At 46.1% G+C, this 18,610-nt stretch overlaps 1 protein-coding gene across 3 annotated transcripts; it reads left to right on the forward strand.

Annotated features, from left to right (window-relative positions):
* The first annotated feature begins 3,241 nt into the window (after positions 1–3,241).
* LOC119463822 (juvenile hormone acid O-methyltransferase) lies at positions 3,242–18,048 on the forward strand. Of its 3 annotated transcripts, none has more exons than XM_037724643.2 (4): positions 3,242–3,454; positions 12,968–13,611; positions 15,038–15,194; positions 17,867–18,048. In XM_037724643.2, the coding sequence occupies exons 2-4, from the start codon at positions 13,084–13,086 to the stop codon at positions 18,028–18,030; spliced, it is 849 nt and encodes a 282-aa protein (XP_037580571.1). In that variant the 5' UTR covers positions 3,242–3,454; positions 12,968–13,083; the 3' UTR covers positions 18,031–18,048. The 3 variants fall into 3 exon arrangements, with proteins under 3 accessions (XP_037580571.1, XP_049511540.1, XP_049511541.1); XM_049655583.1 differs by lacking the exon at positions 3,242–3,454 and adding an exon at positions 3,483–3,596; XM_049655584.1 differs by lacking the exon at positions 3,242–3,454 and adding an exon at positions 3,689–3,765.
* The last annotated feature ends 562 nt before the right edge of the window (positions 18,049–18,610 follow it).

An 18,610-nucleotide genomic window follows, 5' to 3' on the forward strand; every position in this document is an offset into this window, starting at 1 on the left:
AAAAGAGTCGCAGTTTCGCCCGAAAGACGAAGCATCGATTGCGATAGCAAAGTTGTAGAGAGCTATACGAAGCAAGCATAGTAGTTTAAGTGACCGGATAAAGTTGTGAGCATTCGCTTCTAGCTAAATAGACAAGCACGCTGTCACGCGCGGACAGGTAAACATGAACACATCTCGCTCGATGACCGCGGAGACTCGCGGTGAAAACGCCGGAGTGAGAAAGCGCGCCAGCAGCAGCGGGTAAATTGACCTTCGCGCTATCTCTCGACTCGCTTCAACGCGAACTAAACGTCGAAAGCAAAGCGCATACGAAGCTACCAGCACTTGGCGCGCGCACTTTGTCCCCATTGCAGATTGCTTAGAAGATGAGGCCCGTGCGGACGCGCACTTCGCCCGCATTGAAGATCGCTTTCAAGATACGGCGCCCGAGCGGCCGCGATGTGAGCAGCAGCCGACGGAGCAGAACCAACACCAGCCAGTTGGCAGAACGCAACCCCCTCTCCCTCTCCATTGTCTCGCCCCCTTTCCTCGCGCGTGCGAAAGACGACCGCGCGCTTACAGCTTGCCTTCCTCCCTTGCGTGCGCTACATTGAGCCGCGACTGCCGGCTCACCCTCGTACACTTTCACTCTCACACGCAGAGTATGGCTCGCAGCGACAGTTTTATCGCCGTTGGACTTTATACAGAACCTCACGGCGACTACGACGTCAGAAATGCGCTTGGAGTGTCCATATAATTGCTATCGCAATAAAATACGAACTTTACCTCATGTGATCTTTAATACTCTGCTATTGCTATCAATGCATCGCCTCTGTGGAAAATATACGACTGTTTTTTTTTAAACAACCTCGTGGGTCCGGATGCTCGTACTGCAAAGTACGGTATAATTTACGGCACTGAGCGCCGCTAAATCAAGCAGAGTCACCGTTGGTACCGCGATCAGCGTGCATTGCTCCTGGAGTCGTCCGAGGGGGTGGGGGGGGGGGGGGGTGCACATGCACGTGTATGACGTCAGTATCCTGTGATAACTGTGTCTCAGCTCATGTACAGTAATAATAGCATTTCGACGCTTTTCAGTCAACAAGCTGCAGCTTTGTGCCAGCAGCGACCATCCGGGCGCTTGCTTCGGTTATTGGCAGGTAGCTGTGTGCTCTACTGACGGGGGAAAAACAGCCTCGCTCATTCCTGATGGGCGTTACTAGTTGAAGATTATGTCAATAAGACTACAATACCCAGCATCTCGAGCGAATGCTGCACTCTACTCCATGGCTTCAATGACACTCAGACGTATGTTAATTAGGCAACGTCACCGCCCCGCAGCCATTCTTGATACGTTTCACTGTGCCGGGCTGCAGTTGAATTCTTTAAAGTGCCACTTTTGATGCCACCGAATTGCATATTTAAGCATCTCATGAACGCTAGTGGAGTATAACCTAACGCGAACAAAATTCACGCCGTGACCGACTTCCCTGTCCTAACGTCTTCCAAACACGTTCATAGCTTTTGGGGTTCGGTTTCTATTTTCGACGGTACGTGAAGAACTTTCCAGTCATTCCAAGACCCCTCACTGATCTCCTCACGCATGAAGGCCCTTTTTTTCGGAGGTATCCACTTCATCACCCTGCCTGCCCTCCTAAACTGTCCGAACCAAAACCCACACAGATGCTAGTTACAGTATATTCGCTGCTGTGACCCGACGCCGACGTTGCCAGGACCGCGTTATATTTATGAGAGATGGTTGTTACGCATCTCGCAGAACAATTATTCGATTACCAAGTGCGACTACCTCGCACTTTTGTGGGCCGCTACAAAATTTCCCTCGTATACTACCTATATTTGACCAAACATTTACAGAAGTCACCGACAACCATGCCCTTTGCTGGTTCGCTTCTTTGAAAGACCCTACAGGCAGCAGACTCGTCCGCTGGGCTGTGCGTCTACAAAAATGCTCGCAGTATATTGTCTGCAAGACAGGTCGCTTGCACTATGGCGCCGATTGTTTATCTCGCTACCCTGTGGCCGATGCGGACTATTGAGAAAAAGAAATGATCAAATTCGGCTTTTCTGCATTTCAGCTATTACACGCATTGGCGACAAGTAGCCTCGTCACTTTGAGTCAATCGAGACAGCTCCCGAGTGTTAGCGCCCAGCGACGTCTCCGTGTGTATGTTCAACCTCAAGAACGGCGCCTTGCATCGGCTTAATGTGTACCCTGATGTTCCTGACTTTCTCCTGTTTGTACCAGCGCAACAGTGATTCAGCGTTCTCCCCGAGCGTTGTAGTGCAAGTTAAAGAACCCCGGTCGGTCAAAATTAATACGATCCCTCCACTACGGCGTGCCACGATACCGTCTGTGGCTTTGAAATAAACAGCATAATGTTCTAAATATTTGTATTCTCTCTGATTGATTCGAAAGCTTTACTAATCAGAAACACCTACAAGATTGTTTTCCAGCTGGATTTAATTATCACATTGATGGGGTTATATTCAGTCGAATATTTATTAGTTCTGTGTCATATAGCTGCCTTGTTTAAAGCACTAATTAACACATTCAACTGCGTGAAAACCACTTCTCGGGCCCCATTACTTGCAGTCACCTACTATCACGCCTTTGTAATCACTTCCTGCAGCGATACTTTCTACAAATTTCAACACAAAGCCGAACTACACGGGAAAGAGTAATAGAAGTAATTTTACAGTAGGATTATTTGTCTACTACTAAACCTACATTACAAAACTCTAATAAATATGTCCCATGATGTAGGGGTTGCGCTCATTCGTATAACGTTTTCTCTATAAATCAAACGAAAGGGGACCGGTGTCGGGTTGGTATTTTGAGCTCTAACGTGAAATGAAATCCAGGCTACCTTAAAGTTCGGCTGAAGCAAAGTGCTCATGAATCCGTGAATATTCAACAAGGTACATTTTGGAAAAAAAAGAAGGAAGGCTTGGAGGCCGACATGCTCCAGCGATACCGCAACAAAGAAAGAAAAGAGAGAAAGAAAATCAAGAAACAATGACAGGCAGACTTAAAGCTATATAAGCGACTCGGTGCAGCCAGGAATGAATCTCATATTTTCAATTCAGGCCTCAGCAGATAATGCTTCAGTTTTTTCCCCTCTCTTTATTGCTTGAGGCGGATACGGCGCATCTGTACTCAACACGTGAACTATCAATAAAATGATGACTCTGAAAAGTGCACCCTTCAAGCCTCAATTTACGTTTGGATGCTTGGATTTCTCTCTCTCTCTATCAGTGCCACGGCTGAACATGAAAGTACAGGACGATCGCGATAGTTCCACGAAGCACTCATTTTACGATATTTTTGCTGCATGTAACCAGGCCAGTGCTGTCTGCGAGACCCTTCACCCGGACAGATACATATTGTCAAGGTACTCCGACTGGTCAAAAAGAAAAGAAAGCAAAAACTGTGCCGCTCCACGCTTATAAACAGGTAAGCGAGATAGCGGTGTATCGGACGACAACTGGAAATCCAGCAAGCGGGACTGGTTTATAACAAGGGAAGCTAACCGTGAAGAATCCGAAAGTTCAATGAGGGCTGCACGCCGACATTTTCACGGCTGTTAGCACCAAAGGTAAATGCCCGGCCCTATTCATTGAGCTCTATTTGCATTCGAGCATACGATGATGTGCTGTTAACTACTCGTTGACTCATATTGCATTGCTTTCTGTAGATCACTTTAGCACACTTGTTTAAACGCGGCCGTCAAGTATCGTATACAAGGATTCAATCTGGACATTCAGGTGAACCGAGAATATCGTCTTTTTTCGTTACTAAGTACACAGTTACTTTTCTCTACATCGTTTAGAGACATGATGTATTTGTAATATCATCTCTACACTTATCCTGTAACAGCCGATGTAGTCTTAATGCAATAAATGTAGTTAGTATAGACCTTACAGAAGCTATAAAGAGAAGTACAATGATGTTATTGCATCAGCCCTAACTGCAAGAACAAGGCATACCAGCGTGACCACACTAAGATCGCAGATTTATGTGCCGTACGAACACCTCCGCGCAATCCGTCGCCGTGCCGGAGTTAGAAGTCACCGTCAAACTTATACACTTCTCGCCAAGCCCAGCGACATGTACTTCAGGCACCTCGATAAACTCGATAAGCAACGCTGCAGGACATTTTGTGGTTAAAGTCAAGAGTTGGACGGAAACCCGTCTGGTCGGGAATATGCATGACAACAATTAAAACGGACACCGACCACGAAAGTTGAAAAAATATAATAATAATTAAATAATAATAATAAAATAATTATTATATTTTCCAACTTTCGTGGTCGGTGTCCGTTTTAAATGTTGTCACATTTTGTGGTTCTCTGGACACAAAAAAACCTCCATCTAGAATGTGGCAGATTGTACGGAGCCTTCAGGCACCGTACAAGGCACTAAAGCAAGGTCGGAGTGAAGTGGAAGTGGCTGAAGCTTATTGCCAATTACTTGTAGGCGCATCCATCTCACCGGTATCGCTTTCATATTGCGATTCAGCGCCATCTTGTGACGATCGCCTCGATCTGCCGATTCACTATGCATGAACTGGATGCTGTGATATCTGCATCCCGACGCTCGTCCGCCTCAGTGCCTGATTGCATCATCTACTCTGCTCTTTCTCAACTCAGCCAGGAAGCGCACATGGTCCTTCTGTCCTTCTACATGGAATGACATTCTGCCATTTTATAAGTGGGACATGGGGACAGTTCTGGCCAACTTGAAGTGCAGTCGCATAGGGGCTCTTTTGAAACCAGGAAAGTGTAAATACGAGCTTTCTTCCGATAGGCCTATCGCTTAGCCAGCTGCATCAGCAAAGTAATGGGGGGCAAGGTGCTGACAAGATTCGAATGGCTCTTGGATAAAAATGCCACCTTGCCCGATTTTATGAATGGATGCCACAGAGGACGGTCACTTATAGGCGGTGTTACCGACCTCGTTTCTTAAGTAGAACAGAAAAACAACGTCAGCGATTATTGGGTGCAATCTTTTTGTAGTAACGCGTCCGCATATGCGTGCAAGACTACAACGGGCCACAGCGATAGCATGAAAATACTTGAGCCGTGAAGGCCTGCAACTTTCCTCGGCAAAATGTGCTACAATGGAATTCACAAGAAAATTAATGACGCGGTATGAGATATTCGTTGACGGAGCAGTGATCCCTGCTGAGACGCACTATAAATATTTAGGTGTCGTCATTGACTGCGGCGTGTCTTGGTGGAAGCATGTCAGTGCACTGCGGACCAACCTATCCCGCTTTGTACTCGTCCTTCGTGTTGTAGCTGGGCATAGGTGGGGTCCCTCTGAACAAAGTCATTAGCAGCTATATCAGGCGTTGTTTTTGGTCTACCTACAATACACTAGTCCGGTGCTTTCCAATATACGTATAACTTGTCTTCGGTCGTTCGAAAGCCTCCAGGTCTAAGCTCTTCGAACATGCCTAGGCCTGCCATGGTGTACACCGACTTGCGGCACTATAGAGGAACCACGTGCCTATCCAGTTGAAGTTTACATGTCCTGTGAGCAACTTCGAGTTCACCTCCGACTGCTGACTCGACACACACACCGTTCCTTGTCTTTAATGCCAGAAAACCGCCCAAGCTGCACCTACTCAAGATGTCTTACTACTGACAGGCATATAATACCCTCAGGCTTCGCACCTACCGTCATCTCTGAAGTACCACCATGGACACTGCATAGACCAAAGGTGCGCCTTCACCTACCTGAGATTTCGAAGAAGTCGCGTGTCCCTTCCACTGACCTTAAACAACTTACCTTGGCCCATTTGCCTGGGCTATACGACGGCTTTGTGCATATATGCGATACACAGACAGATCGGTTCCTTCATGCGCCTCCCCCGCGGACTCTGTGATCCCTCAGTTGGGCACATCCCACCACTACAAATTTGACGACAAATCATCCTCAACAACTGCAGAGCTTGCCGCAATATGAGAAGCTGTCCTTTTTGTCTCCTACGTGACACCCCCCCGTACATGGACTATTCTGTCTGACGAAAGATCAGCGCTGCAAAGCCATCGATTCTCTCTCGGTGAGAAGCCAGCAATACATGCTAGCGTTACACATTCTAAAATATTTGATCTTGCTCAGAAAACAGGTGTCTCAATTACCTTCCAATGGGTACCTGGTCACCGCGGCCTTGCTGGCAACGAGTTAGCTGACGCGGAAGCAAGAACCGCTATTCCTACAGCCGTCGAAGTAAAGATCCCTTACTCACGCAGCGATGTAAACTCTCTGTTGAGCACGCTCATGCCAGATTGCACAGCACATTAATAGGCTCAACCAGACCATCGGTACAGGCGCCTGCAGAAAATAAACTGTGGCGGGACTTTTCGCCTCCCGGCTAAAGTCCAACGATGCCAAGCAAGCATGCTTCACCGAATTTGCCTGGGCGTCGCCTTCACTCGACCCTATGCACATCTTATTGGCCATACGGACAGTGTGAACTGTGAACGCTGCCAAGTGTCTGAGACTCACCAGCATTTGCTTTGCGACTGCCCTCTATACGCAACACAGCGGAAGACGCTGGCTTCGACGCTAGCAGGCATTGACAGGCGAACATTGTCGGAAAGTAATATTTCGTCTGCAATGTGTGACCGTACAGCAGCCTAAATAGCTACAACAGCTGCTCTGGACTACTTGAAGATCACCAGACTAGATGCAAGGCCTTAAGCAAACCACTGTGTTAGTGTATATGGGCAGCCCTTCCTGTCCTCATCACCTTTCATCACTCTTTTTTGTACCCTCTCCTTTTTCCCCTGTGCAGAGGGGATATGCCAGAACATGTTAACTCAGGTCGACCTCTCTGCCTTTCTCACAAATTATCTCTCCTCCTCGTTTGTTCGTGTTCTTATTCCATGCTGATTTCGCCGAATGCGTTATACCATATTTAATCTTATAACGCGCACCTCACATTCAGACTCGCATTAAAGAAAGCCTAGAGAAACCCGATTTCAGTTTGCATTGACAGAGTATTCTTTTCCGGAACTACAGTTTCGTTAATTTCCCGCTAAGAGGTTGGCCACTGGGAGACAATATGAAGGCGTTACTTCAATTTTTTCTTAAATTTCGCAGCGATATTCCTGCGCCGGTACTTCAGTGTGACGTCACAGAATCGAAAGTTGTCTTTTCTCCCGTAATTTGGCTGTTACGGCGCAGCACACGTTGTCACAATTTGCTAAGTTCAGTCTTTAGCTTGTTTACAAGTGTATTCAATGAAGTCAATCTTTATCAAAAGAAGAATTACCGATAGGCCCGGGAAGACATCGTCCAATTTGATGATGTCACCCCATGCTAGCGCTCGAATTTTAAGGGGACAGCGCCTCCAAATTTTTCGTTGTGTAGTCCTAGAAGGGAAACTTGGGCGAGTTGGAGGGAATTCATGTTTTGTAAAAAGTTGTGTAGTCCTTCCATGCTTACAAAGCTTCCTCGGTAGTTGTGGCTTGTTCTGGCATTGTAAAAAAAAAAAAGAGCTGGAGGCGATCCTAATCCTTGACTTTGGTGTAAGGTAGTGACACTCGCACGTCGGCGTTTGCGTGTCCTGGTGTATTCCTTTGGTTAACTTTTTGTTTCCTTGTGTTAACCTTGTGTTATTTAAGTACGACAGAGACACAGCCATAGCGAGCGCGACGAGCGAACCGAACTCGGAGGAGTGAGAGAACGAACGTCTTCCCCCTGTCAAGCACAGAGGAGCAATTGGATGGATGGATGGATGGATGGATGGATGGATGAGGCTGAACCCTTTAAATCGGGCGGTGGCATACGCCACCTAGCCATGACTATGAACATATTTTCTACTTTGTGGTGGGTGAAAATTCACCCCTACCTTGATTTTATCCACCAATCAGATAACCTCTGTTTGGTTATTTCTGCCCGCTTAAAGTCTATTTTGCTTTCACTGTGCCTAAACCCCAATGCTTTGAAAAAATCAGCCCCGTTGCTTTGCACTGTAGGGTTAAGCCCTTTACAGAAAAGTATGACGTATGAGTATGAGGTATGAGTAAATTGATGATGTAGCGCAGCGCGCCTTAACATGCGGGCGTGTGAACGAAGGATGGCGAGGAGGGAGTGACGCATAGCCCCCTAGCGAGTGGCGGGCGAAGCGCAACCCACATGCCCTACCCACGCTTTGGTCAGAGCATGTAAGGAGCGCGCGCAACCGCTGCGTGCGAGCGAGAGCCTGTGATGCGAGCAGTGGAGAGTATGTGACGTCCGCCTGCACATCCGCAAGACGGATGTTCACTCTATGTGTGACAGACAGTGCCCCCCCCCCCCCCTTACTAGTAATTAGCCCGTATATTACTTTGCCCCCTTTCTGTGTGTGACGTCACTGACGTCCCTTCCGGTTGTGCATGACGTAGCAAATTTGGGCGAATTTGTATTAACGTGGCTTGTATCTAAACTAAGATTCTGTCATTTAGTGTGCGAAAATTAGTCATTTCTAATTATTTTCTAATTATTCCGGTCACTTAATTGACTCAATTTGTAACCAAACTTATTCTCTGATGTCATATCTATACATTAGGTACAACCATCTATTTCGTACAGTTTGTGTTCTTATTTTTTTATTCAGAAGCATTTTTTTAATTTCGCAGAAACCGGAAATCGGTCGTCGACCGGATGTCGCTGCTTAAGAAACAAAGAGTGTCACTCGCTGCTCATGCCACTAAAACCCAATGTAATTATTGAGGTCGCGGGATGAAATCCCTGCCGCAGCGGCCGCTTTACGATGGGGGCGAAATGCAAAAAAAAAAAAGAAACCATCCATGTCACGAGAATTGGGGGCACGGTAAAGATCCCCTGGAGGTGAGTGAGTGAAACAACTTTATTCGGTCCAGAATACACGCGAGTAAACTCAACGCCACCTGGCTAGGCCCATTCGGGGACCATCAGGTCGAATCTGACGGCCCTCTCGCGGGCCTTCTCGACTGCCAGCATTTGAGAGGTCTGATCCTGTGCCTTAATGAGCTTCATCATTTCTTCTTGGGTGAAAGGGGCATCGGCATAGGCGCATCCCCGCAGGACATGCTCGAAGTCCGCATATATATATATAACCACCACACAGGGGGCAGTCAGGGCTCGGGAATCGCTCAAAATTAATCCAGAGTGCCCCTTTACGGCGTGCCTCATAATGAAATCGTGCTTTCGGCACGTAAAACCACAATTCAGTAATTCAGTCAAAAGTCATTTATTCAATATATTCACAATAATTAACCCGACACTTCCATCGAGCGACATGCTACGTCTGCAAAGCTTGGTAGATGGATGGATGGATGGGATAACTTAATTGTAAGGTCCTGCGGGCTACGGGGCGCAAGGCCCCATAGAGCGGCCTACTCCCACGTTGGGACCGGGAGTTTTAGCTCGCTGGCCGCATCGTGGGCTCGCTGGACGGCCCAGAGCTGTTCCGCCAGGTCCGTGCTGCGTAGTGCTTCTTGCAAAGCTTGGTGCGATTAAAAGAACTGAATTCTGGGGTTCTACGTGCCAGAATCACGATATGATTCTGAGGCACGCCGTAGTGGGGGCCCCTCAGATCAGTTTTGACCCCCTGCGGTTTTTTAACTTACATCCAGTGATAAATACACGGGCGTTTTTGCATTTCGCCCACATAGAAATACGGCCGCAACAGCGGGAATTTTATCCCGCTCTCTCTGGTTTAGCAGTGCATCGCCAGAGCCGATACTCCACCACGGTGGGTCTTGGTGTGATGCAAGCTTCGAGGATGAGCCCCTTTAATCTTGCGACGTGCACAGGCCACGTGGCCTCGGTGGAAATCATCAAGCGTGCTTAGCTTTGTTACGAAGAAGCTTTAGGTGTGGGTCAACACCGATTTTCCGGCCAAACAAATGTAAAACTCAGAAATGCTTTCATGAGAACGACGACGGAGGGATTTGAATGAAATTTGTTGCATAGGAGAGAAAAAACAAAACAAGTTCTAGCAACTCTATGAACCAAAATTGAAGATCTAGAAAGCTTTATAAAAATTTATCCATGTCAGTAAGATTCCAACGAATAGAATCAGGAAATTTACATATCATTAACTCTGATGCAAAAATACATATCGCAGTTCTTTGGGCTGCTTCTATTGGAGTATCTAATACGGACAAATGTGATAAATTGTGACTATGATTAGAGGGTTTTTGCAAACGACAAGTAAATTAGATAGCAGGGCTGAATACGTCAATTTCGACCACTTTTTATGTGCATACTTAGGTACAGCTTACGGAATTCTTGCACCGTGTTTTGGTTACTGCGTTCCAGATTTGTGAACTTGATCCTTGAATTTTTTGAAAGTTTGCGATTGTGACAATGTTATCTGACAATATTTATTGCATGAAAAGAAATGTGCTTCCTACAGTTTCCATATTTTATATTTCCCCTTTAAGTGTGGCAAACAAAATCAAAGTCTGTATAGTGGTAGCCAATAAACACTATTTCTGTGTTCCCATGTATTTAGGTAGAATCTCCCGTGCTAAATCTTTCTGTTAAGGCTCACAGCACCTATGCACTATTTGGTGTATGCACTAATTTTTTGAGGCCATCACACTGTTTTGCGGCCAACACGATGCAAAGCGGCGCTTTATTGCCCTCCCTAATCTCCACCAGCACAGTGGAATCTGCAGAAAAACTTTACAAAGTCGCTCCTATTGATTTAATTATAGGAAGCATTCCTTGCCTTATTCTAGGCACATTGCGGTAGGTAGGCAAGTAGGTTCCCATTTCGCCTCGTTTTAATAAAAATAAAATATATATGTAACCAATGTTCGAATCGAGCCTCTGCCGTCGAAACAGCAGCCCGGTTCTCTAACCATTAGGCCCCAATTTCGGCTTTTTATTTATTAATTAGGCCAAGACTTCTCACATACTCTATATGCGCCAAAAAGTCTAAGAGCTGGCTGGACTTGTAACGAGAGAAGTATAAGATCGCACGCGTACTTCTATCGTTCTAATCTCTGCCAGCTGTTTGAAATATTTGGCGCGTGCGTCCCATACCACTTTCTCGTGTCCTTTGCTCGTTTCAGCTGGCGCGTCAGGGGGCTGTGTTATACTTGATTTGTGTTCAGATCGACCCACCTTCCACAGTACAATCCTTGTAGCAGTTCACTTTATGTAGAAACTGTGCGACTTTGTACCACCTTCATGATTGACTCAGTTTGATTAAGATTTAACATTTGTGCGCCGGCGTGCAAATACCTCCGCCGTTTTAACATTGTCCTCATGGCGCGGACATAGGTAAGTACGGTTGTAGAGCATTTAGTCGCAGATCACGTCAGAATCCGTGTTTACCTAGCTTAAGCCCGTTCAGTACATGTGCGCAACCCAGCAATCGTCATGGTATATAAGTTCGTGTCGAACGGCCCCTGTAGAACTGAGGATGCTGCCGTCGCGCAATCGACACCAACGTGGTCGTCATCTTGCTCCTGTCGTAACACCTACTTACGCTTCCGTTACACACACAGCTACTGAATTTAAACGAACGCGTCGGTCCACCTGGTAACGCTTTGCGGAACCACAAACAATGCTGGATAGCATTGTTTTTTCCGCACGAACTGTGGAAATCGATGTCCTGCGAAGCGTTTGGCTGCAACCACAAACAATGCTGGATAGCATTGTTTGTGGTTTCAGGCAAACGCTTCGCAGGACATCAATTTTCACAGTTCGTGGGATCTGAAAAAGTTCATTTATTTATTTATTTTGTTTGTTTATTTATTCGGCAGAATTGCACAATATGTGAATGCATTCCTTCCTCCTGCTATACCCTCTCTCCCGGGCCCCTATTCTTGAGTGGACCACTTTTCTCAAAAGAAGACATGCAACTTGAACTGACTGTACAAATGAATCATTCATGTTTCAGGCGTGCTGAAAGGTTAAGAACACAAAAACCATAATCGTGAGCACGTATTCGCAGGCCGGTGGAGAAAAATAAAGAAAACGCACACATTTTCATCCGTTTCATTCTCTGCCCAGAGATGTACACAAGCGATGCTTACTAAGGCTTCTGCTAAATAACTGAATTTCTTAGCAACTGAACCAAACGTCACAAAACTAGAGAATTGGCTGAGATGTTGGGAATGCCAAGTTGCAACTACAGTCTTCAGTTCGAACTAATACGTCAGTTCATCGAGGGAATCGGCTTTTTCGCACAAGCCCTGATGCATATATTTTTGATCATGAGTGTACCCCCTCTTCCACAGCAGGCAAAGAAAGTGATTTGAGTTTACCTGACAGCTACAGGTCCTAGCGAGGCTCTACAAATACGGTTTAGCGTTTCTGTGCGTAATTGATCCAGTAGCGCTTTGCGCCTCCTCTGGCACCTTGCATCTGGAGTAGATGGCGCGTCAGGCCATTTGAAGTGGTTAAAGTCTCGAGTTTCACATTGAAGCTGGTATCTCTCACCCAGGGACAGCCGATGAATGTAGTAGCAAGAACACCGCTGTAAAAATTAAACAGAATTTGCACAAATGCATGAGCCCGCTGCGCCGGCTCACAACTGCGCCATCATTGCGTAGACGAAGTTGTTTTGATGTCCACGTCCCTTGGGAAATGTTTTATGGCGCGGAAGCACACAGCGCAGATGCAGTGCGATTTCATGGGCGAACCTTGTACTGAATTTATAGGCATTCACACGCCACGGTAGATCAGCGGCTATGACATAACGTGCGTAACAGCGTAACATGGTGTAATATGGCGTAACGTACATTGCAGGTTACGGAAACCCAGTGGGCCAAATTTATTCTGAAGACCTCCACTGGAACATCCCTCATAACACACTGTGGTAGTTTTGGACGTCAGACACTCAATTTTCGTTTTTAAGGTTATCAGCGAGCATAGTTTGTAGAGCATTCCATATTTGCTGCGCCGAAACTAAATGCGACCTGTTCTGCAACAGGTTTCCAAAACCCAACTCTGAAAACCGAATTCCTATCGCAGGCACCAAGAACCGGAAGCTCGCTGTCAACACGCGGATGCCACATTGAGAAATCTGAAAAATCTTCGGGCAAAGTTCTCCAGTGGGCACTGTTTTTCACCCTTTCTAGCCAGCCAATATGACTACCAATATGTCTGGAAACCTCAGATACAATTCGCAGTCATACGCTAATAACGACGAGTTGCAGCGTATTATCAACCTCAAGGCTGTGGACTTCCTTCACGTTGCTTTTATACCGGCTAACACCGAGAGCCAGCAATTCTTGGACATCGGCTGTGGTACGGGAGACTTCACCCGGGACTGGCTACTGCCGAGATGTCCGCCCTGTCGAAGGCTAGTCGCGGTAGACGCCTCGGAAGAGATGCTCTCGTACGCTCGCGAAAACAGCGCGCACCCTAAGATCCAGTATGATCACCTCAATGTCGGCGATGACGTCGGTGAATTCATCAAAAAGTATGGAAGATTCGACCGCGTCTACTCTTTCTTTTGCCTCAACTGGCTCAAGGACCAGGAGCAGGCCATGAAGAACGTGTCTCGACTGATGACGCCCGCCGGCGAGTGTCTCATGGTTTTTCCCGCAGTGTCACCCACGAGGGCGTTGTGGAGGAAGATGGCGCAGCTCGACAATTGGAAAAAGTTCTCAAACGTGAGTCGAATCGCGTAATGCGAAAGTTGTATTGTTTATTTTGGCTGTACGTGGGTGAGTTTAATGGGCCTGGGTCCCTGGCAGGCAAAGCGGAATGACATTCCTACTGTCCCTAGATGTTTTTGTGAACGGCCTAATATACTACCATTCTATTTGATTGTATTGCCATTTCATATTATAATGATATCACATTCACTCACAAATTATGATGGGCTGCCTATAAATGTGTCATAAATTAGATAAGTTACATGATTTCATTCTAAGTGGCCGCAGACTTCAGGACAAGAAAGTCACGATGGTAGCTGGCCATCGCACGAATGAAGCGAGCAGACGAAGAAACGGAGCAAGGATCGAGATAGGACAGAGCAGTGATAAAAAAGTCAAGTTGACATTGAAGAAACACAAGGTTTTCCTGGGCGCAGCGCAATACAATGTGGTCTTATGCTTAGACTTTATAACTTTCGAAATAGGCCTACATTTTTAGACTGCACTATCTCCAAGATCGGTCCACATTTTTCGTTGAGTAATGCCACACTGCGGTGCCGGTTTTAGACCTGCGCTGCTTTGGCCAACTCATCTAGGTTTCATGTCACCCTTTTTGCGCTAATTACACACTATTATTGCTCCACGTTAACCTGGTGCATCGTCTTCGTTCGGAGCTTCGTTTTGACATCTTTGCCATTGCCCTAGCTACTATAGAAGGCTTGAAGTAGTCCAATTTTCCGAGGTGAAAGAGGCCAGATACACACACCCCAAAACATCAAATCGATCTACAAAGAACACTTTGTTTTCAGCAGCTGATACTTCATCGTCGCAGTAATTCACCAGTTCTTAGTCAGCGCTAAGTCTTGTCTCACTCTTTACTGTGTTTTCTTCTCCTCGCTATGTACTTACTTGCAAATTCCTACGAGCCCAAAGATACGGGCTAGAGCCCTTTGCATATTTCCTAATGAGTCCCCGTTACTACATAGCAATAAAATTTCACTTTAGGGCGCACCAAGTCATGCCGCGTTTTTCATTAAAATAAAAGGATTTGACTCAGCGGATGAGACGACATGCACAAGTTGATTAGTGGCTGCGGGCATTACGAGAGAAAAAAAAAAAAAGCTTTTCTTCCCCGTTGCTGACGAAACCCCGCGGGTCGATCGTCCCGGTGAACGTGGTAGTGCCTTTAATAATGTGGCCGGTAGTAGCAAGTGTACAGTCTGAAGTTACCTGGAGACAGTTTGGGTGAGCAGAGGGATCAAATGACCAGCAGGTCATTGCCCGTGGCTTTTTCTTGCCATTTCTGGATAGAACTGGCGAAACAAATATCTCCTGAATCACGCTGAACGAGATCTTAGCGTAAAAGGCATACTGCGGTTTTTAACGATCAGTTCTAGTGGCCCTTTACAAAGGTAGAGCAACGTTACCTCTGCCTTTGAAGGTGTTCGATGAGTTCACGCCCAAGAGCCATGACTTGGAGGACGACAACGCCAGACTGTCCTACATGCGTGACGTCCTTCATTCTGCTGGCCTGACGGTCAACACCTGTGAGCTACTGTACGAGCGGATTGATTACGAAAATCCTCAAGCGCACGTCGGTAAGTAACCGAAGCGTTCTGATCATGAAGGAATTTAGCGTAGCAAGGCTCAGAAGTGTACAATTAATATGCGCACCACTCACACAGCCCTACCCGGCAACGAGGATGCCAACAACCTAGCTCGAGAATTAACCGGCCGAGCTTGCGTAAGAAACACACAAGAGCGGCCCTCTCCCCGAAGAACCGGCAGTGACCGTATAGTGACTTATAGACAGATCATGGGTCACTATTGATTGGGCAGGCTAAAGTATCCAGAAGCACGCAGAACAGTAGGCAAAATACAATCAGTTGCATGAAGACTACTACAGACAGGTATGTACCCCAACCCCGTACTATATGGTCACAACTACGCACAACTACACAGCCACAGATGTAAAAACTGCCCAGAAAGGGCGGACCTCAAGCACATACTGTGGGCATGCCCTGCAATCATTACCACATACAAAGCCACAGAAACGAGGACTAAAACGCAGCAATGGGAGACGCTGCTGCTCGGCTCGGACGCCGAGACCCAGCACCGGGCTGTCCGGATGGCGGAGGCCGCCGTTAGGGGGCGCCTGGCCGATGGCTGACAGGGGAGGAAAGGAACTCCCAAACTTCCCCACGCCTGACCCCATCCTGGACAATCAATAAAGTTGTTCCCTCTATCTCGATGCGCTCTACACTTGTTTATTTATTAGTTTATTAGTTCAGTTTATTATTCATTCACACAGTTATTTACACAAGATATAATATACAGACAAGGGTCCCATAGTCAGCGACTGCACCGGGACCCTTGATTAATTGGTATATAAAAAATAAAGCGGAATACAGAGCAGAGAAACAACAAAATGGAATAAGCAAAAATACAAATTAGCAATATAACATTATACAAAGTTAATCACAAAGCAAATAATTTTTAAGTTGGTGTTTAAATGAGTACAAGGTAGATGACAATTTAATGGCATATGGTAGACTTCCAAAGTTTAATTGCGCAAAAAAAGGAAGACATCTTTCCGTAATTAGTATGGCATAAAGGTAACAGGAAATTTCCTTCTGCTGCAAACCTTGTGTTATTAAGATTAAGAAGTAGATCAGAACTAACGAAGTTGTGAGAAACTTGTTTGGTTAATAGTTTGAAAAATAATATCGCTAAATGATAGTTGAACAAATCTGTCACTTGAAGAATGCGGTTTGTACGTAGTTGAGAGGAGGCATTAGACAAAAAATGGCTTCGGGTTATAATGCGAATGGCCTGATTTTGAATGTGCTGAATAGAGGAAAGATGGCAATGATAAGTATTACCCCAAGAAGCAATACCATAAATGATATGACTATGAATGAAAGCGAAGTATAACGATAATAGTGCTTCTTTGGAAAAACATGCACGTGATTTGAGAAGTGCTCTAATACCAAATGCTGTTTTCCTAAGTCCTAAGTTAACCTAAGTCCATTTTATACTAAGTTTCCTAAGTCCTAAGCTAACCTAACTCCAGTTATGAGTCATGAGTATTATTTTCCAATAGGGTGTTTCTAAAAATACAAGTTGCTGTCTGAATTCCTAACGAATAGGAAATATCTGTAACGTAATTTCCGCCGAATACTTTCACCACGGCGGTGTATGTCTTTAAACAAATACAGCTGTTCATTAGCCATTAATTATTAAAACTAAAATGACCGTATTTTAGCAGCTCTACTCATACGACTGATCACAATAAAGAAACGTGATGGCCATGGCTGAAAGTGTATTTACCGCTTTAGAACTTGGCAATGCCGATGGTGCTAATTTGCGCAGAGTAATTTCTTTCAGCTGACGGAATCCAGTAAACGAAAACTAAGGTTCCGAAGAACGCCACTTCTACATTACTAGCTGACTACCATGAGTGAGGTCACTGTTTTCCTCCCTGTCGTCGGGCGAACACGAAGCGAGGGATGTCCCTCTAGAGTGAAGCAGAAGCGGTCCTCCCGCTGAAGGTCTCGGCAATGTGGCTCCGGTACATTAGTTTCAGTTTCGAGGGCGAAATTTGCCAAAGTTCATAACTTCGGACAATTTAGGAAGCTCTTCAAACGGCGGGCTTCAAGTCTCGCAATATGTGGGATCCATTCTTCTCATTCAAACTTAAATTGACCCAATTTTTTAGTTACCTCCTCTGCAATACCTGTAAACAACGCAAAACTTAGGATTACTGGTGAAAATGAACCGCGCAATGAAGTTTTTGTCTCCTTGAGTGTGGTATACGCCAGTCAACTTTACTCATACTTTTATTCATAATTACGTTTCAAAGAAAATTGGAGGCACCCACTGTCCCCGACGCACTTTGCATTGCCAGCAGTTCTTTGATACCGACCACGTCGACGCGCACCCGCCTTTTCCCGAAGGTTATCGCGGCACACCAACAGTTGCGGAACTCCCCCATAAGGTGTTTCCAATGTGTATTCTTGCGTTACCGTGTTCTTTTTGCGCTGCAACTCGCCTTACCATGATGAACAAACAAACCCATTTGACTACCCTGGTTCCCAACACTACCATCATCCCCGCCAACTTCATTAAACTGTCATCCCTATTATTGTTAAATATTCATCTCACGAGTCCGTACGTGCAAAATGTAACCTTCTGACATTAGACCATTAGTGTCCGCCTCTGACTTGCCAATCCCACCTTCCCTTCCGTATATTTTATTTTTCCGTCTCAGACATCCAGCTCTCTGTCAATCCTGTGGTGACCACGCTATCACCTCACGAGTATGCACTCCTCCGCAAGGACGTCACCAACGAGGTTTTGAAATGGAAGAGCGACGACGACTTCTCGGCACGGCCCTGCCTGTATCTCGTGCACGCGAGAAAACGAAAGGAATGAGTTGTGTTCAACCGAGCAACCCATTAAAGCTGTGAGTATTGTGTTTACAGCTGGCGTTCGCCAGTGGCACATACAATTTGCATTCGCATGACCGCGAATCGGGTAATGATTAGCGGAGTAAATGGCTGAAGTGCAAGAAAATGGTACGTTAGGCTTGCTTCTTAAGCATGTAACTAGGCGTGCAACCTGGCAACTTCTGGTGGGAAGAAGAGCAAACACGAGTAGCGGTGACTTTTCAATTTGTTGATACGAACTTGGGGGTAGGGTGGGGGGGGGGGGGCGTCGAGCAGGGTAAGTACAGTAAACCCTCCTTATGACGAAATTATCCAGACAGGAAGTTCACTTAGAAGCGGTGTATCGTTAAAAACGGAGAAGCTGTATAACATCGCCATAGTAGGTCGAGACGAACACTCCAGCAGCTTGGGCGCATGTAAAACGTCTACTGAAACATACGCGCTCGAAAGTGGGGAGGTATGATTGGAGAATTTCTAGAGAGCAGCTGCCTTGTTCATCGGTTATCATCACGTGATGCATTTAAGGACAAACAGCTGTTGCCACTTGGTAGAGTGACAGTCGTAGT

The sequence above is a fragment of the Dermacentor silvarum genome, chromosome 9, assembly GCF_013339745.2.
Source record: "Dermacentor silvarum isolate Dsil-2018 chromosome 9, BIME_Dsil_1.4, whole genome shotgun sequence".
Taxonomy (NCBI): Eukaryota; Metazoa; Arthropoda; class Arachnida; order Ixodida; family Ixodidae; genus Dermacentor; species Dermacentor silvarum.